Source organism: Manacus candei, unplaced genomic scaffold, assembly GCF_025592945.1.
Source record: "Manacus candei isolate 608988 ecotype Guabito, Panama unplaced genomic scaffold, ASM2559294v1 h1tg000199l, whole genome shotgun sequence".
Lineage (NCBI taxonomy): Eukaryota > Metazoa > Chordata > Aves > Passeriformes > Pipridae > Manacus > Manacus candei.
Genome location: NW_026138247.1, coordinates 24,567 through 40,467, shown reverse-complemented (window position 1 = coordinate 40,467; position 15,901 = coordinate 24,567). Strand labels below are relative to the sequence as shown.

Genomic DNA, 15,901 nt, shown 5'->3' with positions numbered 1-15,901 from the left:
CGGGTGTTGTGCTGGCTCTGTCAGCCCAGCATGGCCCCGGCTGCAGGACAACCCCGCTGGCGCCGCCGTCCTGCCGGGGCCGGAGTTGGGGGGATGTCCTTGGCCTTCCCTGTGGGCCGGAGGCAAATCCCCTGCCTGTCCTTCTTGCTTCCTGCCCCAGGCCCCGAGCTAAGGACGGAGAGCGCGGAGGACAAATCCCCCCGTGAGACCCTGGTGGGAGAGGCCGTTTTGAAGGGCTCCCCGGCGCAGGAAGGCAGCGGGGAGGAAAAGGGCCGGAGATCCCCCCGCAGGAGGGGCTCCAAAGCCAGCCCAGGGTGCTCTGAGGAGGAAAGAGCCAGCCTGTGCCGGGAAGGTGGCAGGAGCTTGAGCAGGAACTCCAAGGTCCTGGTCCCAAGGCAACATCCCACTAGAAAGAAGCCCTTCAGGTGCTTGGAATGTGGGAAGTGTTTCAGGAACAGCTTCCACCTGATCCGGCACCAGCAGCTCCACACAGGGAAACGGCCCTCCATGTGTAGGGAATGTGGGAAGAGCTTCAGAGACAGCTCTGATCTCCTCAGCCACCAGCGCATCCACACTGGAGAACGGCCCTATACGTGTGAGGAATGTGGGAAGAGGTTTCAGACCAGCTGGAATCTCCTCGTGCATGAGCGAACGCACACGGATGAGAGGCCCTTCCGCTGCACCGACTGCGGGAAGGGCTTCAAGGGGAACTTCACCCTCGTCATCCACTGACGCATCCACACTGGGGAGAGGCCCTACAAGTGTGGGGAGTGTGGGAAGAGCTTCTCCCACAGCTCTAACTTGACCAGACACCAACGGACCCACCGGGGTAATAGAAGCCCTGTGAGTGCCCCAACTGTGGGAAGAGCTTCAGCCACTGCTTCCACCCCAAACTTACCCCCTTATGGGGAGGCAACCCCTGGAGTTCAAGGACTGTCAGTCCATCCCTTTCGACCAGAAATGGCCAGTCCCCTTTCCCAGGGGCAGCTTCTTCCAACAGGACCCTTCTTGGGGGGAGTGTGGAGATTCCTGCCTTGGCTGGGGACCCCCCAATGTCAGTGCTGGAGGTTGAGAGCAGAGATCTCCCCACCAGCGTTGATCTGGGGGAGTTCCATCCATCTCTAATTAAGAATTATTGCTTTTGTTTCAACAATTGCTGTAGTGTAGAGCACTGTCCTATCTTATCCTGTATTCCTGGTAGTTTTAGTGTTTCTGTTGTGCAGGAAATAATTCTGATGAAGATCTTTTGTCTGATCATTTGTAACCCTAAATAACTCATTTCTATCAATAAATCTGATTTGCCATCATTAAAACCTGGGGGACAAAAGTGTTTCAGTCACACCTCTCTATTTCCTCTAAATTTAAAATGTTGGCAAGATTCAAGGCTGAGATTGGATCCAGCAGCCCCCAGCACCCCACAGGAAGTTGGGAGCTCAGGAGAACCACTCCCTTTCCCAAAACCTGGTGCCAAAGACCCCCATGGGACCGCTGAACCCACCAGACCACCCTCCCTTTTCCACCCTTCTCCCTCTTCCTTCCACTTTTCCATGGTCCCCTCAATCCCCAGACCAACCAGGATCACTTTTGGGGTCCCAACCCCCACTTTTTCCCCCCCTCCCACCTCTTCCACATCATCCCCCCACTCCCCAGCCCCCTCATGCTCAGTTTGGGGGTCCCACCCTCACCTTCCACCACTCTTCTGACCTCTCCCACCCCTCTCCCATCATCCCCCAAACCTCAGTGCCCCTCCCCCTCCATTTTTTTGAGGTCCCACTCCCCTCCCCCTCAGTTTGGGGTCCCACCACCCCTTCTGTCCCCTCTGACCCCCCTTTTCCCACTGACTTCCCCCTTCCCACCACCCGCTCACCCGAGAGCTCCTCGCCCACAGACGGGGGGGCTCCCAGCACCACCAGTGCCCAGAGAAATCCTCCAGAAAAGGGGTTGGGTGGGGTCCTGGGTGGGCTTTGAGTGTTTTTGGGGGTCCTTGAGGGGCTGTGGGGAGGTTTTAGGGGGGTCCCAGCACCTCTTGGGGTGAGCTGGGTGCCTGTTGAGGGGCAGGTGCCCTCCCAAATGTCATTTTATTGTAGAATTCTTTCAACAGAAGAACCTAACTTGTCACATAAATAATGTTGACTCTAATTACAGTGCTGAAAAGTCCAGTTGATTTACACAGAATGAAAAGAAAAAACAAAACAAAAAAAAACCCCAAGCATGAATACCCTTGAGATCATATAAAAATGGCATACTTCATCTAAATTGTGTCCTTTTCTGTTTAAAATTGAAATTGGTCTAAAATAGGTTAATGTGATTTTAGGTAGTAATTTTAAATAATAATCTACAGCTACATTTCACATTACACATTTTCCCCATGTTTATATATTCTTCTTTTTTTTGAAGTATAAGTAAGCTGCAGTTTTGCAGCAGGAAATCTCCTCTACCACAGAGCTCTTTCAAGAGATCTTAAGCACAGCCTGGATCTCATGCTAAGGCTGAGGTTTTGGAAAGACATCTCCTATCACATCACATCCTCCTCTGTGACATCACAGCTCTCCTATGAAATCACAGCTCTCCTTTGACATCACATCCTCCTCTGTGACATCGCATGTCTCCTATGACAAAACATTCTCCTCTGTGACATCACAGCTCCCCGTGACATCACATCCTCCTCTGTGACATCACATCCTCCCTGTGACATCACAGCTCTCCTGATGCCTTCAAATCTTCAGCAAAAACCACTATTCAAACTACGAGCACTGCTCTTCTGTTCCCACTGAGCCAGTTGTAGGTGGCTGTGATTTAATAAAGCAGCAACAATGGGCCCAAACCCATGGTGTCCTTCAGATGCACCATGTCCTGAGCAGACTGCGTCCTGCTTGTCCTGCCCTGCTGCCTGCAGGACAACTTCCCCCTCGGCACACCCCCAGCCCCAGCCTTGTTTGGGAAGTTGAGCTCTGGCTGAGGCTTTCCCCAGGAGAAACCTCATTTGTCTCTCCTCAGGGCAGTCCCCCCAGCACCCAGCCAGGACAGGGCACAGAATGAGTGGCCCCAGCTCTGCCTCCCCAGGGGTGTCCAGGCATCCCATGAGGTGTCTGCTGTTGCTGCATCACCACCTCCCCTCACCAGAATGGATTTGGAAGGGTTTCCAAGCACAGGGAGACAGAGGGGACCAGAGGGAAACCTCAGGGCTCCCAGAGGGACTAGAGGACAAACAGGGAGTCTGGGTCACCACCCCCATGGCAGGGGATGGGCCTCCGCTGTCCCTCTCTTGCACTGGTACCATGTTTCCATCTGTTCTGCCCTGGGGAAAAAGAAGTTTCCTTTGACTTGGAAGAGCTGATGAGCATCATCTTGTGATGCCCTGGGAGGGGATTAGTTTTGACGGAATCACCTACAGGAAAGTTTGGAGACCTCCCTCAGTGTGCCCTGTGCCGGTGCTGAGCACATGGAGGGAAACACACCAGGAGTTAGACGGCCCTGCCCAGAAGAACTGACTGCCTGAAGGAAGTTCTTGCATTTTCTCTTTTTTAAAACCCACTTCCTTCCTCAATATTGCCTCTGGCACGGGTGGCTGAGAAGGGATAAAACAGGAAAGAAGCCAAGCCATCAGGGAAAGAGCCAGATGATGAAAGGGTGTTAGCTGCTGAGAATTTCTTTGGGAAGAAGTAGACTGTTAACTTGAGATGGAAATTTGCAGTATACCATGGAACCTTATTCAAAGTCCAGCTGGAAAATACCTTAGTGTTAAGAGTGTGAAATAAATACTAAAGTGTCATCAACTATGTGCTTTTCTCTTTATTCCCAATCACTAATTAAAGAAACATAACTCAGAAGTGATCTCACTCTGTGCTCCAGTGACATTAACATTAGAACAATATTGTCACTGTCTACTGGTCTCTTGTGCTCCTCACTGGAAGGCACTTGGTGCACCCCTGGATATCCTGCTAATGAGGTAAAAAACTAACCCTTCTAAAGTTCCAGATTTTCCTCACCTGTTTGGAAACAGTTGGACAAACTGGACCAAGTTATTACTTGAAAACCACCTACTGGATTTAGCATTAATTACTCCTTGTTTTAAGCGTAGAGGAAAAAAGCTCACACAACACAATCTCTGTGGACCCAACAGAGAAAACATCCCCAGGGTCTTGTTAGAGCACAAACCTGCAAACAGGGATGACAGGTCAGAGAATCACAGAATCATCAAGGTTGGAAGAGACCTTCCAGATCTTCTAGTCCAACTGTCAACCCAGCACCACCAGAATCACCCCTAAACCCCATCCCAAAGCACTACATCCAGATGCCACCTGAATGCTTCCAGAGACTCCACCACCTCCCTGAGCTACTTGTTCCAATGCCTGAGCACTCTCTCAGTGGAAAAAGGGTTTTTGAATATCTAATATGAACCTTACCTGATGCAATTTAAGGTCGTTTCCTCTCTTCCTGTCACTAAAGGCTTTGCAGAAGAGACCAACCCCCACCCCACTAAAACCTCCTTTCAGGTCATTGCAGAGAGCAATGAGGTCCCCCCTGAGCCTCCCCTTCTCCACACTCAACCAGCCCAGTTCCCTCAGCCGTCCCTCAGCAGACATGTTTTCCAGAGCCTTCCCCAGCTCCGTTCCCTTCTCTGGACACGCTCCAGCCCCTCAAGGGCCTTTTGGCACTGAGGGGCCAGAACTGGACACAGCACTCCAGGTGGGGCCTCCCCAGTGCCCAGCACAGAGGGGCAATCAGTTCTCTGCTCCTGCTGGCCACACTCTTCTCCACAAAGGCCACGATGCCCTTGGCCTTCTTGCCCCCCTGGGCACACTCTGCCTCATATCCAGCCACTGTCAAGCAGCACCCCCAAGTCCCTTCCTGCTGAGCAGCTCTCCAGCCCCTCTGCCCCCAGCCTGGAGTGTTCCAGGGGGTTATTGGGATCCAAGTGCAGGACCTGACACTTGGCCTTATTGATCCAGCCTGTCCAGATCCCTCTGCAGAGCCTTCCTGCCCTCCAGCACATCCACACTCACACCCAGATCAGTCAGTCTCCCAAACAGACCATAGTCTGACCACCAGCAGTCCAGGGTGTCAGTTCTTCCTCCACCCAGAATGGAAAACTCCATCATTTTGGGGTCTCTGTGCCCATCGGCTCCGACCACCACATCCCCCACCAGTCACAGAATCATGGAATGGTTTGGGTTGGAAGGGACCTTAAAGAGCATCTCAGTCCAACCCCCTGCCATGGGCAGGGACACCTTCCACTAGACTCAGAGCTCAGAACCCCATCCAACCTGGCCTTGGACACTTCCAGGGATGGGGCAGACAGAACTTCTCTGAGCAACCTGTGCCAGGATCTCACTACCATCACAGTCCAGAAATTCTTCCTAATATCCCATCTAACCCTTCCCTTTCTCAGTGTGAAACCATTCCCCTTGTCCTGTCACTCCAGGCTCTTGTAAATAGTCTCTCTCCATCTTTCTTGTTGGCTCCCTTCAGGCACTGGAAGGCCACAATTAGGTCATCCCAAAGCCTTCTCTTCTCCAGCCTGAACAATTCTAATTCTCTCAGCCTTTCCTCACAGCAGAGCTGCTCCAGCCCTCTGATCCCTTTGGTGGTCCCCTCTGGACTCGCTCCAACAGGTCCATGTCCTTCCTGTGCTGGAGCCCAGAGCTGGAGGCAGCTCTGATGTTACATAGAACGTGTGGGGGTTTTTTTTATTAAATACTTTATTTAATAAATTACCTTTTATTTTCTCTGCAGTTCCAACCTGTATGACAATCTAAGCCCAGTAGCATTCTATCAGGCTGACCTTGCCATTTTAGCAGCTGTTGAAATTAGAGGGTAAGCACTGATACTATTTTAATAAACATTGTTAATGAGATTTGCATCTTTTCTTCTTTATATTCACTGAACTTTCAGGTCTGAATAAATTTTCAGGAAGTCTTAGGGAATTTTTGATCATAAAGACAACATGGTTCTCTCTAGCCACCCTTCAGATTTTCAGATCTTAAATAATTCTAAATAATTAAAAAATCAATTCCAAAAAAGGAATGTTGTGCCTCCATTACTAGACATTTTTTTTGAAGAAAAAAACCACTCCAAGTATGTTGATTTTTTAATTTTTTTTAGATACTCTAGAGAGTAATGTTTATGGTTTCATACCTGATAATAACAACTTCTTTGCTCCCCTTTTTAGTGTGTCATCTCCTGATCACATATTCCTTCCCATTGCAAATTGGCAGTCGAAAGAGAACCCAGAAACAGAAGAGGATATTGGGCCTCTAGTTCAGCATATTTATGAGGTATGGAATTACTGCTAATTTCAATGACATGGTTCTGTGATAAATTAAATCTTCTGCTGTAGTTTTTCTCTGTAGTAAATTATGATTTTTTTTTCTCTTTATTGTCATCTTGCATGGAAAGAGATGTTATTTTTTTAATGCTGGGTCAATAACTGCTGTCTGCAAGAAGGGGTGGAACAAACAGAAGAGGCTGGTTACTTACATAATTACACATATTTTACTTTCTCAGCTTTTAATTCTAGGTAAAACATCTGAAGTAACTTTTTCTGCTCAGGAAATGGCTCATGGCTGTAAATTATTCAGTTATCCTCAGTTGTACTGCAGTTGTTCTAAATCATTCTTGTGAAGTCTTTTTGCCTTGAAAAAATTCAAGTATTTAAAATTTCCACACAAGAATGATCACAGCTTTAATCTAGATTGTTTAATTAAACAAAACTTATTGAGAGCTGTGTGAATAGTAATAGCTAAAAGTTGTCCTAGAACTTGAGAGACCATTTATCTGATGAAACTTGCTGCTGTATGTATCTGTACTCAGAGTATCTTGGCTCAGGCTGTGATTCATTTAATCGACTTAAAAAAAAACAACCCATGTTTTATCAATGAAAAATTACATTAATTCAAGGCAAAAAACCCTAATGCCATATAGCTTTTCTTCAAGTTACATTTTATCAGATTACAGAAGTAATTTGAAGTTTTGCCTGTTGGGGAACTGAAGTTTGGCTGGCACTTTTAGGTGAAGTTGTTGATGCTGTTGCTCAAATATCAAATAACAAACTTCATGCACGTTAACAGAGAAAGTAGCATTGTTTGGGTGGGGTTTTTTACATCTGTAAATTTTATTTTCATAATCAGCTGAGAAACAATGGTCCAAGTGCATTCAGCAAGGTGATGATGACCCTGCAGTGGCCCTACAAGTACAAAAACAACACACTGCTCTACATTGTTCAGTATGAGATCGATGGTCCCATGAACTGCACTTCTGACATGGAAATCAATCCCTTGAAAATTAAGGTAAGCGGGACTTTTCTTTTTTTTTTTTGAGTGGAATGAAGTATGTTTGGTTGGTTTGTAAGCCCTCAAAACAGCCAAATCCCTGAGAATATCTAACACTGAGTTAGTTTTTTGTCTCTTATTGATGAATAAGGCAGGAGTCTTTGTACATGTCAATGTATACAGCTGAATTTTAAGACAGTTTAGAACAAGTGTTAAAAATTAGTATATTAAATTTAAGCAAACAGGGAAACAATTCCATGTATAGAACAACAAAGAATAATACTCTTGTATCTTTGACAATCAGGAAGCAACTTTAGTGAATATATATAAATAAAAATCTTCTGTGCTTCTGCTAGACCATTTGCAGTAATATATTTTTTACAGCTCTTTTGAGTTTTCTCATAGAGATTTGTTGTGTAGAGGGCAAGGAGCGTGGCTCTGCCTAGTCCCATATGTAAATTTGTAATTTTTGCATTGGGAATTTCTAAGGGATTAATGAAATAGTTAATTAATCTACTGTACACTTCTTCAAGCCCCTGTTAAAAAAAGTTTTTGTGTATGTGTGATCATGCGTACTCATGTACAGTGCTGTAATACTGCTGTGCTTTCAGAATTTAAAACTGAAATGTTGAGGAAAAGTCTTAAAGATTGCAAAACTGAATTACCTGTTGCAGTCTAAGAGCATTTTTTTTTTCTATCAGTGAAAAAGTTTTGAGTTGAAGAAGAATTAAGATACCTGAGGTTCTGGGTTAGCTTCTGGTATAAATTTCCACCAGTGATCTAGAAAAGACAGGAGTAGCATTTTATTTACAGCTGTTGGAACAGCCAGGATAGAAAGAGAGAAACCTGCAGTTATATGTTTTCTTGAAGTCTGCAAATGTCTAATTTATTATTTGGGTTCCCTTGGTTGTACCTCAGATTTCTGCTTCTAAGGATGATGATAAGAATGACGCAGTTGCCAGGGAAGATAACCGTGACCATCGTATCAGCCGGAGGGATTTGGCTGCTGCCGAGGGGGACGTGCAAACCTTGGTGAACTCTTCTAAGCCCTTTAAGCTCAATTTGGGCTCTTCATTCTGGGTCAGTCTTCTGTATGGAGCTATTTGGAAATCAATACTTAAAGGAGCAAGGCTGGTAAAACAGGGCAACTGGAGGGAGCAGGGGAGTGCTGCAGGCTGCACCTCTGCTCAAAGGCACAGCTGAGTTCACAGCATGTGTTTCCCAAAGGGTCAGTGGACCCTGCAGTCAGCCACGTGGAGGACCTGGCCTTGCTGAACAATACTGGAAATAATCATAGAATCATAGAATCAGCTGGGTTGGAAGGGACCTCAGAGATCATCAAGTCCAACCCTTGATCCAACCTCGCCGTGGTTCCCAGCCCATGGTACTGATGCCACATCCAGTCTCACCTTAAACACCTCCAGGGGTGGAGAATCCACCCCTTCCCTGGGTAGCCCATTCCAATGCTTGATTACCCTCTCTGGAAAGAAACTCTTCCTAATATCCAACCTAAACCTCCCCTGGCACAGCTTAAGATCAAGCCCTCTTGTCTTGCTGATGGTTGCCTGGCAAAAGAGACCAACCCCCACCTGGCTACAACTTCCTGTCAGGGAGTTGCAGAGAGTGATGAGGTCTTCCCTGAGTCTCCTCTTCTCCAGGCTGCACAACCCCAGCTCCCTCAGCCTCTCCTCATAGCACTTGTGCTTGAGTCCCTTCCCCAGCCTTGTTGCTCTTCCCTGCACCTGCTCCAGCCCCTCAATGTCCTTCCTAAACTGAGGGGCCCAGAACTGGACACAGCACTCCAGGGGTGGCCTCACCAGCGCTGAGTCCAGGGGAAGAATCACTTCCTTGGTCCTGTTGGCCACCCTGTTCCTGAGCCAGGTGATGCCTTAAGCCCCTAATGGTTTTTTATTTTTCTAATACTTGTAAGTTTTATAAGTAAGTTTTAAAAGCAGTAACCTTCCTCCCCCCCCCCTTGTCCCTTGTTCCTTTCCCTCTCTCTAGCACCCCTTGTTTATACATTCCTCAACCCTCTTACCCCATTCTATGCTCCCCATATCAATCCTACTTCTGAATACAGCAGAAGTGTTTAGTCTTTTGTCAAGGCAAGGCCTAGACAGTTGACAGTACAGTATATCAGGGCCTAAACCACAGAATACGGTCAAGAATTAGGTAACTATGTACCCTTTGTGCTCTGATGAAGCTGAAGATGATGAAGGGGGGGTCCCAAAATACACCCCAGACTCATTTCAAAGAGGTGGACCCGGGGCGGACCAGAGGAAGGGCCACAGGGTGGGCACATCTGGGATTGGATGGATGGTGTTATAAAATGTAACCTCTCAGGCACGGCCTGCGCGCGTCCTGTAACATCTTAGCCTTGGCAAATAAACCCTTTCTTATCTCACCCCTAATTAACTGCTCCTGGAGATTTTTTCCAGCACCAAAATACACCGGCAACACAGGCCAGGATCCATTGGCCTTCTTGGCCACCTGGGCACACTGCTGGCTCATGTTCAGCTTCCTGTCAATCAGCACTCCCAGGTCCCTTCCTGCCTCGCTGCTCTCCAGCCACGCTGTCCCCAGTCTGTAGCACTTCATGGGGTTGTTGTGGCCAAATCTGTCGTAGGAAGCAAACTTGTTGCCATATCACTGTCTTTCTAACTGCAAACTATAAGTAATTATCTGGTACTGCAGGTTATGTAATATATTGGAATAGTTTATGGTGCCTTGCCAGGAAAAGAGGACAATAGGGTATGTGTATGTATGTAAAGTAAATGTGATTGAGTAAATGTCATGCCATTAATGGCTTTTCAGATATTTTCATACTTGGGATATCTGTCCTGTTTTTATGTGCAGGGCTGTGGAACTGCTGACTGTTTGAAGATTGTGTGTCAAGTTGGCCACCTGGAAAGGGGAAAGAGTGCAATATTGTATTTAAAATCACGCCTTTGGACCCAAACTTTCATGAATGTGAGTGACTGCGAATATTCTGTCCTTGTTTCTGAAACATTAAAAGTGACTTTTGTATCCACATGCAATACTAATTTTGTTTTTCTCACACAGAAGGAGAATCAGAATCACTCCTACTCCCTCAAATCATCTGCTTCTTTTAGTGTTATCGAGTTCCCTTATAAGAACCTCTCCTTTGAAGATATCCACAACTCCACAGTTGTAAGTCATTTACATCCAGCTTGAGTTACTTAATCACTTAAAAACTAATACAAAGACAACTATTGTTGAGGAGCATTTTTGTGGCTTGCTCTAATTGTAATTTTACCAGCTATCTGATTCATATATTCATTTCAGTTATACACATAAAATTGAGGGTAAAACTAAGACTAGAGTTGACAATATTTCTATCTTGAAAGACTTAATTGAAAATGAAAAGAAACGATGGTGAACAGTCCTAATGTTCTTGTTAATGCCATTGTTGTTAGAGAAATATTTTACCTGAAATTTGTTTTCTGCTATAGTAGCACTTAGAGCTTGAATAATGGACCTTTATTATATTTTATGAAGTATTATGTGAATGAGGAGTAAAAAAAAAAGCATCTGTGCCCCAGAGGGTTTCCAAGAGAAAGCAGACAGGGTGCAAACAGAAAGGAATATATAGGCCAGTTGTTTGGGCTGCCAAATTAAAAGTTTTTGGTAAGCACTATAGCATTTAAAGGTCTGAAGAAAAAGGTTCAAAAGGACTGTGATGGATTTATTTTCAAATATGGTTCCTAATGTCTATTATTAACTGGTTTTTTTCTCTCATAAGCCTTGTGAAGTTGATTTTTGTTTCTAAGAATACCGCTTTTTAAGAAAAAAAACAAACAAAAACCTCTGAATTATTTTTCTCTCACTTCCAAATATTTCCAGATTCCTACAGTTTTACTGAAAATCATCAAGCATTACAGAAGACACGTTGCCATGTTATCACTGATGGCAAAAATGCAAAACCAAACAAACCCCAACCCCCCGTTTTCATTTAATGTTAAAATCCTATTAAACTTGGGTCAGCGAAGGCTTTATGTCACCATTAATCTGTAGCTTTTTACTCACGTTGGAGTGAAAAAGTAATTTATACTGGATTAAGATTATAATGTCTACAGGATCAAGATACACAAGACTCAAACTGCATGAATGAGCTCAGCTTGTCATGGGGTGCAGAGTGTGATTTATTGTGTTTTTCTGTCAGGTTACTACAAATATTACCTGGGGCATTCAACCACAGCCTATGCCGGTGCCTGTGTGGGTTATAATTTTGGCTGTCCTGGCAGGGTTACTGCTCTTGGCTGTTCTAGTGTTTGTTATGTACAGGGTAAGTATTGTCTTTTTTTCCCCTACTAGTGATGTGTTATTTCTTAGAATGCCAGGGGTTTGCAGAAGTGCCTTGGTCCCCTAATCATCTGAACCAGTGAAGTTTTTAGATAACTAAAAGCTTTTCAGCTTTGTCAGGAAGAAGCTGAATAAAAGAGGATGTGTCTGTGATTGTGCTGACTTATTTGGTTTAATTTTTCAGCTGATGTTTGCTGCCTTTGGAGGTCAAAAATCAGGAAAAAGGGAGTAGGAAATAAAAGTAACATAATCAGTTAAGAGGGAAAGAGAAAGGAAGTGTATATTTGGCAAATCACAACGCAATTTCTTTATTCTCTTAATCACAGATGGGCTTTTTCAAACGTGTGAGGCCACCTCAGGAAGAACAAGAAAGAGAACAACTGCAACCACACGAGAATGGGGAAGGAACATCAGAAGCTTAAGCAGAGTTTTATCTGTGAGACATTCTGAAATTTCAAATTGCCTGCATCTTGGTTACAAATATTGGCTTCCCCATCAACAACAACAAAAAACCACTCACAACTGCAGAGCTGCTGGTCTTGGCATCAGCACCTGCAAAATAAGAGCAATATATTTAAATCCTCCTTTTTGTATTAATTTCTGTTCATGCCTGCAACTAATGCAGCTGCACTGAGTGGTGGGTGAGAAAAACTCACCTGCTATGTAGTGCTTTGACTTTGTTTACTGGGATACAGGAGACGACATCTTTTTTGGTTCACATACCGACTTTCCATGAATTTCTACATGGATTCTGCATTTGCTCTTGAAGCCAACAGTTTCTGTAGGTACTTGTTGCATTACATGTTTAGTTTCGGTTGATTTTTGTTGGAGTACACTACATTTCATTTTCTAGCTCTTCAAAGTTAGTTGCACAAAAAAAATGAATGCAGCTTGTTTTACAGAACTGAAGAATGTTCTTTGACCCATTAACTCTGATGACAGTTTTTTCTCCTGCTCAAGAAAATATGAAATATTCAGTGGAATCATTCACATCTGATAGCTATTCTTGTTGCCCTGCCTGCTTAGTGATCTGTCTTGTGGTTTCCCTCTAGATTTTACAAATACTCTTCTCCCTGGGTTTCTGACTGTGGGGATTGAGCCTACAAACACAAAATGAGCAATAGGAAGCTGGGGCTGATGTCCTTTCTGTGGGACCTAGGGAAAAGATTCAGGGCAAGATCCGAAGACTCTGCTGTGTGTTTCCACAGAGCAGGATCCAGGTGTTGCACAGAATTCTTGGCAGCATAGACTCATTCACGTACTGCCAGGGACAAGATGTTGGATTGTGGCTGCCCACAGACATGTCTGAGGAAATCCATAGCCTGAATGTCCACAAGACAAACCTCCACAGGGTTTGAAATGAAATCTGTATATTACTTGGATTGAGTTTCAGTTTCTGGCAGTGGAGGGAATACCCTGTGACAGGTTACCTGATGCAGGAGCTGTTGTTCATTCTCACATTTTGTGGTTGGCCATGCCTGAGTGCAGGATGGAATAACACAGGGAATGTTTGAACCAGGCTACCTGCCAGCCATGTGGATCCTGGCCACACTCACACCTGCCTTGCCTCCTGCCCTGAGAGAACAGTGAGCTTGTCAAATGAGGCAAAGCAGAGCTGGCAACATGAAAGGATTTGAAAAGAGAAGGTTGATGTGGTTTATTTAATTTCACTCATTCATTGTTTCATTGGCTTGTTTCATTTCACTCATTTATTGGATGTTCCACTGCACAAAAGGCATTTCATTGCACAAGACATTTCATTATGTTCAGTACATTTCATTACCAGAAAAGACACTAAATATTTTGTTTCATTGTTGTTTCTTTAAACTTACCGGAAGGTCAGTGGTTGAAAGCCACAGCCTTACATCATTCTTAGCCTATTTCCCTCACCACTGGTGTAGTAAAGTGAAGCTTCTTACACTTCTGAGAGAACACAAGAATATTGTCTGTGCTCTTCAGTAAACAAGTAACTACAAATTAGGAGGTGGTTCAGCTTGTAACCACAGGTAACTGTTGCACAGATCTTAGAGTGGACATAAATTGTTACAAAGGTGCCATCTATGAGAAGTTTATAATGTAATTTATTCCCTTCTGGGAATAAATTACGTTATAAACTCCCTGTGTGCAACCCACATACACAAAGGAAGTCTTCTACTGTATTTACACCACTGAGATTTCTATGTAGACAAGCTCTTAAAAGGACAAAAAATCTAGTTGGTTTGGTTTTGTAGCTTGGGGTTTTTGTTCAAAGCTGCTTCTCCCCCATGAATACTGCAAATCTTGCTAAACCCAGAATTCTCTGAAATGAACAGTTTAATTCAAGTCTTATTTCTGCATCTTTTCAGAGGTTTAAAATCCACAAATGGATTTTGTTGTTAAGTCCATTCTTACTCGTTGAACCACGATGGCATCTGAGCCCTTAAGGAAGACAGCACAAAGTCTGTGGGGGCCAGTAGGTACACCAGATATAGGCTTGCATATTTATCCATTTACATGGGTTTGTTTTAGAGAGTTTGTTTAGATATGGTTACTTTATATGAAAGGCCATAGGACATAATTTTGTTTTAACTGAATTTTTGAGGTCTTCAGTGTGACCAAAAATGTTTTATTTTTTGCCTTTACTTTTAGTGTTGTTGTTACTAGTTCTGTAGTAAAACATCAGGAGTGAGGCTTTAATCCTGGCCTCAAAATGTGTCTCTGATAGAACAGCATTTCACTTCCTTGTAGTTCACACACTTTGTCAACTGATTATCTGTGTGCAGGGAGATTGGTTTTACCCAGTCTTAATCTTAGTAGGTTAAGAGGTTTAAGAGACTGGCAGACAGATTATAGCTCTAATTCTTACATGTGTGCTTTCATTACATGTACACACCACGTTGACTTGAAATTTATGAGACTACTTGCATGTCCAGGCGTTATAAGGAGATTAAGAAACTGTTTTAGAGAAGCACCATCAAGATCTCTCCAGCTCACGTGGAAGGGGTACTGCAGCATTGTTAATGCCAGTGCTAACTGCATCCTCATTTTACTGTGCAAACTGGAAACTCATTTTGCTGACTTTCAGGATAAAAAGGTACATTTTATTGGTACAACTACTGTAGCTACAGAAAGTTTCTTCCATTTTTGAAGGTACATAAAGTAGTACTTATTTAAGTGATTTTTTTTTATTTCCTGCATTCTGCTGGAGAGTAAAAGCAAATAGTTGCTTCTCTTACTTCCACTGATTTCCAATTTGGTTAAAAACCCCACAGGAGCACAGGAGGGTACAGGTTACTTGGTGAACACAGATGTAAAACCTCAAATTCAGGTTAAAGTAACATTTGTGTTTCAGGGAGGTTCCGAACTGGAAGTTTTCCCGAGTGGGGATGCAGGAAACATTTGGCAGCAATAAGATTCCAGACTTTGTATGTCCTCGTGTCAGTATAAATTTCATACTGACTTCCAGGTGTCAATGTATTCTTATAGCAAATATTGTAGAACAATGGTAAATTTTTTAAAGAAACTTTTAGAAAATGTGTTCTGGAATGAAATTAATGTCTTTGAGTGAAAATTGATGTGCATAAGATGCATACTGGAAGCATTTAAAAAAAATACAAGTACAGAAACAGAGAATTAACCTTCTTTTGAGAGTTCTGTTTCAGAAGCATATTTTTTATGAATATAAAATCAACAGCTATGTAATTATTTAGACAGTAAAAACATTTTAAAAGAGCTATATCTTTTATAATGGAATATGAATTTATATAAGTACTCCAGTTTGCAATTATTGCAGCATCTCATGATCAGTGAAGTGATTTGTATTACAAAATGCATATTATCTATTACTATATCTGACAATATTTTGAAAATGTAAAGCAAGGAACCTAATTTATAGGTTTACATCTCTTTTGAGAAACTATGAAATTGTGAAGATAGCTTTTTTTTAAGCGTGACTGTAAAGTCAAGTATGGTCTATGTTTATCAATATAATTTGAAATCTTTGAGGAAATTTTTTGTATCAAGTTCATAATTTTATCTATCCCATTTTTCTGTTTTAAATTTTGATTTACGTGTTGAACTTCGATTCGCATAGTGTTTGTGGAAACTTTAAGAAAGTTTATTACATGTGCTCTTTCTTTATAAAGCATTTATTCCAAGGCAATATTTTAAATATTTAATTGTTTCTAAACTTGTGTTCACACTTAAATAATCTTTAAGGTACCTTGTCACGGGTATATTGAGAATATTTTGGCCATAATCAGCATTCTCTTGGTTTTGAAGGATTCATGTTGCACTTATATTTTTGCAACATTTGGCTTCGTTGGTGG

At 43.4% G+C, this 15,901-nt stretch overlaps 1 protein-coding gene across 1 annotated transcript; it reads left to right on the top strand.

Annotated features, from left to right (window-relative positions):
- The first annotated feature begins 5,704 nt into the window (after positions 1 to 5,704).
- LOC127464204 (integrin alpha-V-like) lies at positions 5,705 to 15,582 on the top strand. Its single transcript, XM_051774450.1, has 8 exons — positions 5,705 to 5,817; positions 6,173 to 6,278; positions 7,131 to 7,289; positions 8,190 to 8,303; positions 10,128 to 10,241; positions 10,335 to 10,442; positions 11,455 to 11,577; positions 11,921 to 15,582. Exons 3-8 carry the CDS (start codon positions 7,167 to 7,169, stop codon positions 12,014 to 12,016), a joined length of 678 nt encoding a protein of 225 aa, XP_051630410.1. The 5' UTR covers positions 5,705 to 5,817; positions 6,173 to 6,278; positions 7,131 to 7,166; the 3' UTR covers positions 12,017 to 15,582.
- Positions 15,583 to 15,901: the final 319 nt, after the last annotated feature.

Excerpts from the sequence above, each read along its gene's own strand:
- LOC127464204 (XM_051774450.1), top strand. The coding sequence starts at position 7,167 with ATGATGACCCTGCAGTGGCCCTACAAGTACAAAAACAACACACTGCTC. Across the intron at positions 8,304-10,127 it reads AGGGGGACGTGCAAACCTTG|GGCTGTGGAACTGCTGACTG; the intron begins GTGAACTCTTCT and ends TTTTATGTGCAG. Across the intron at positions 10,443-11,454 it reads ATATCCACAACTCCACAGTT|GTTACTACAAATATTACCTG; the intron begins GTAAGTCATTTA and ends TTTTTCTGTCAG.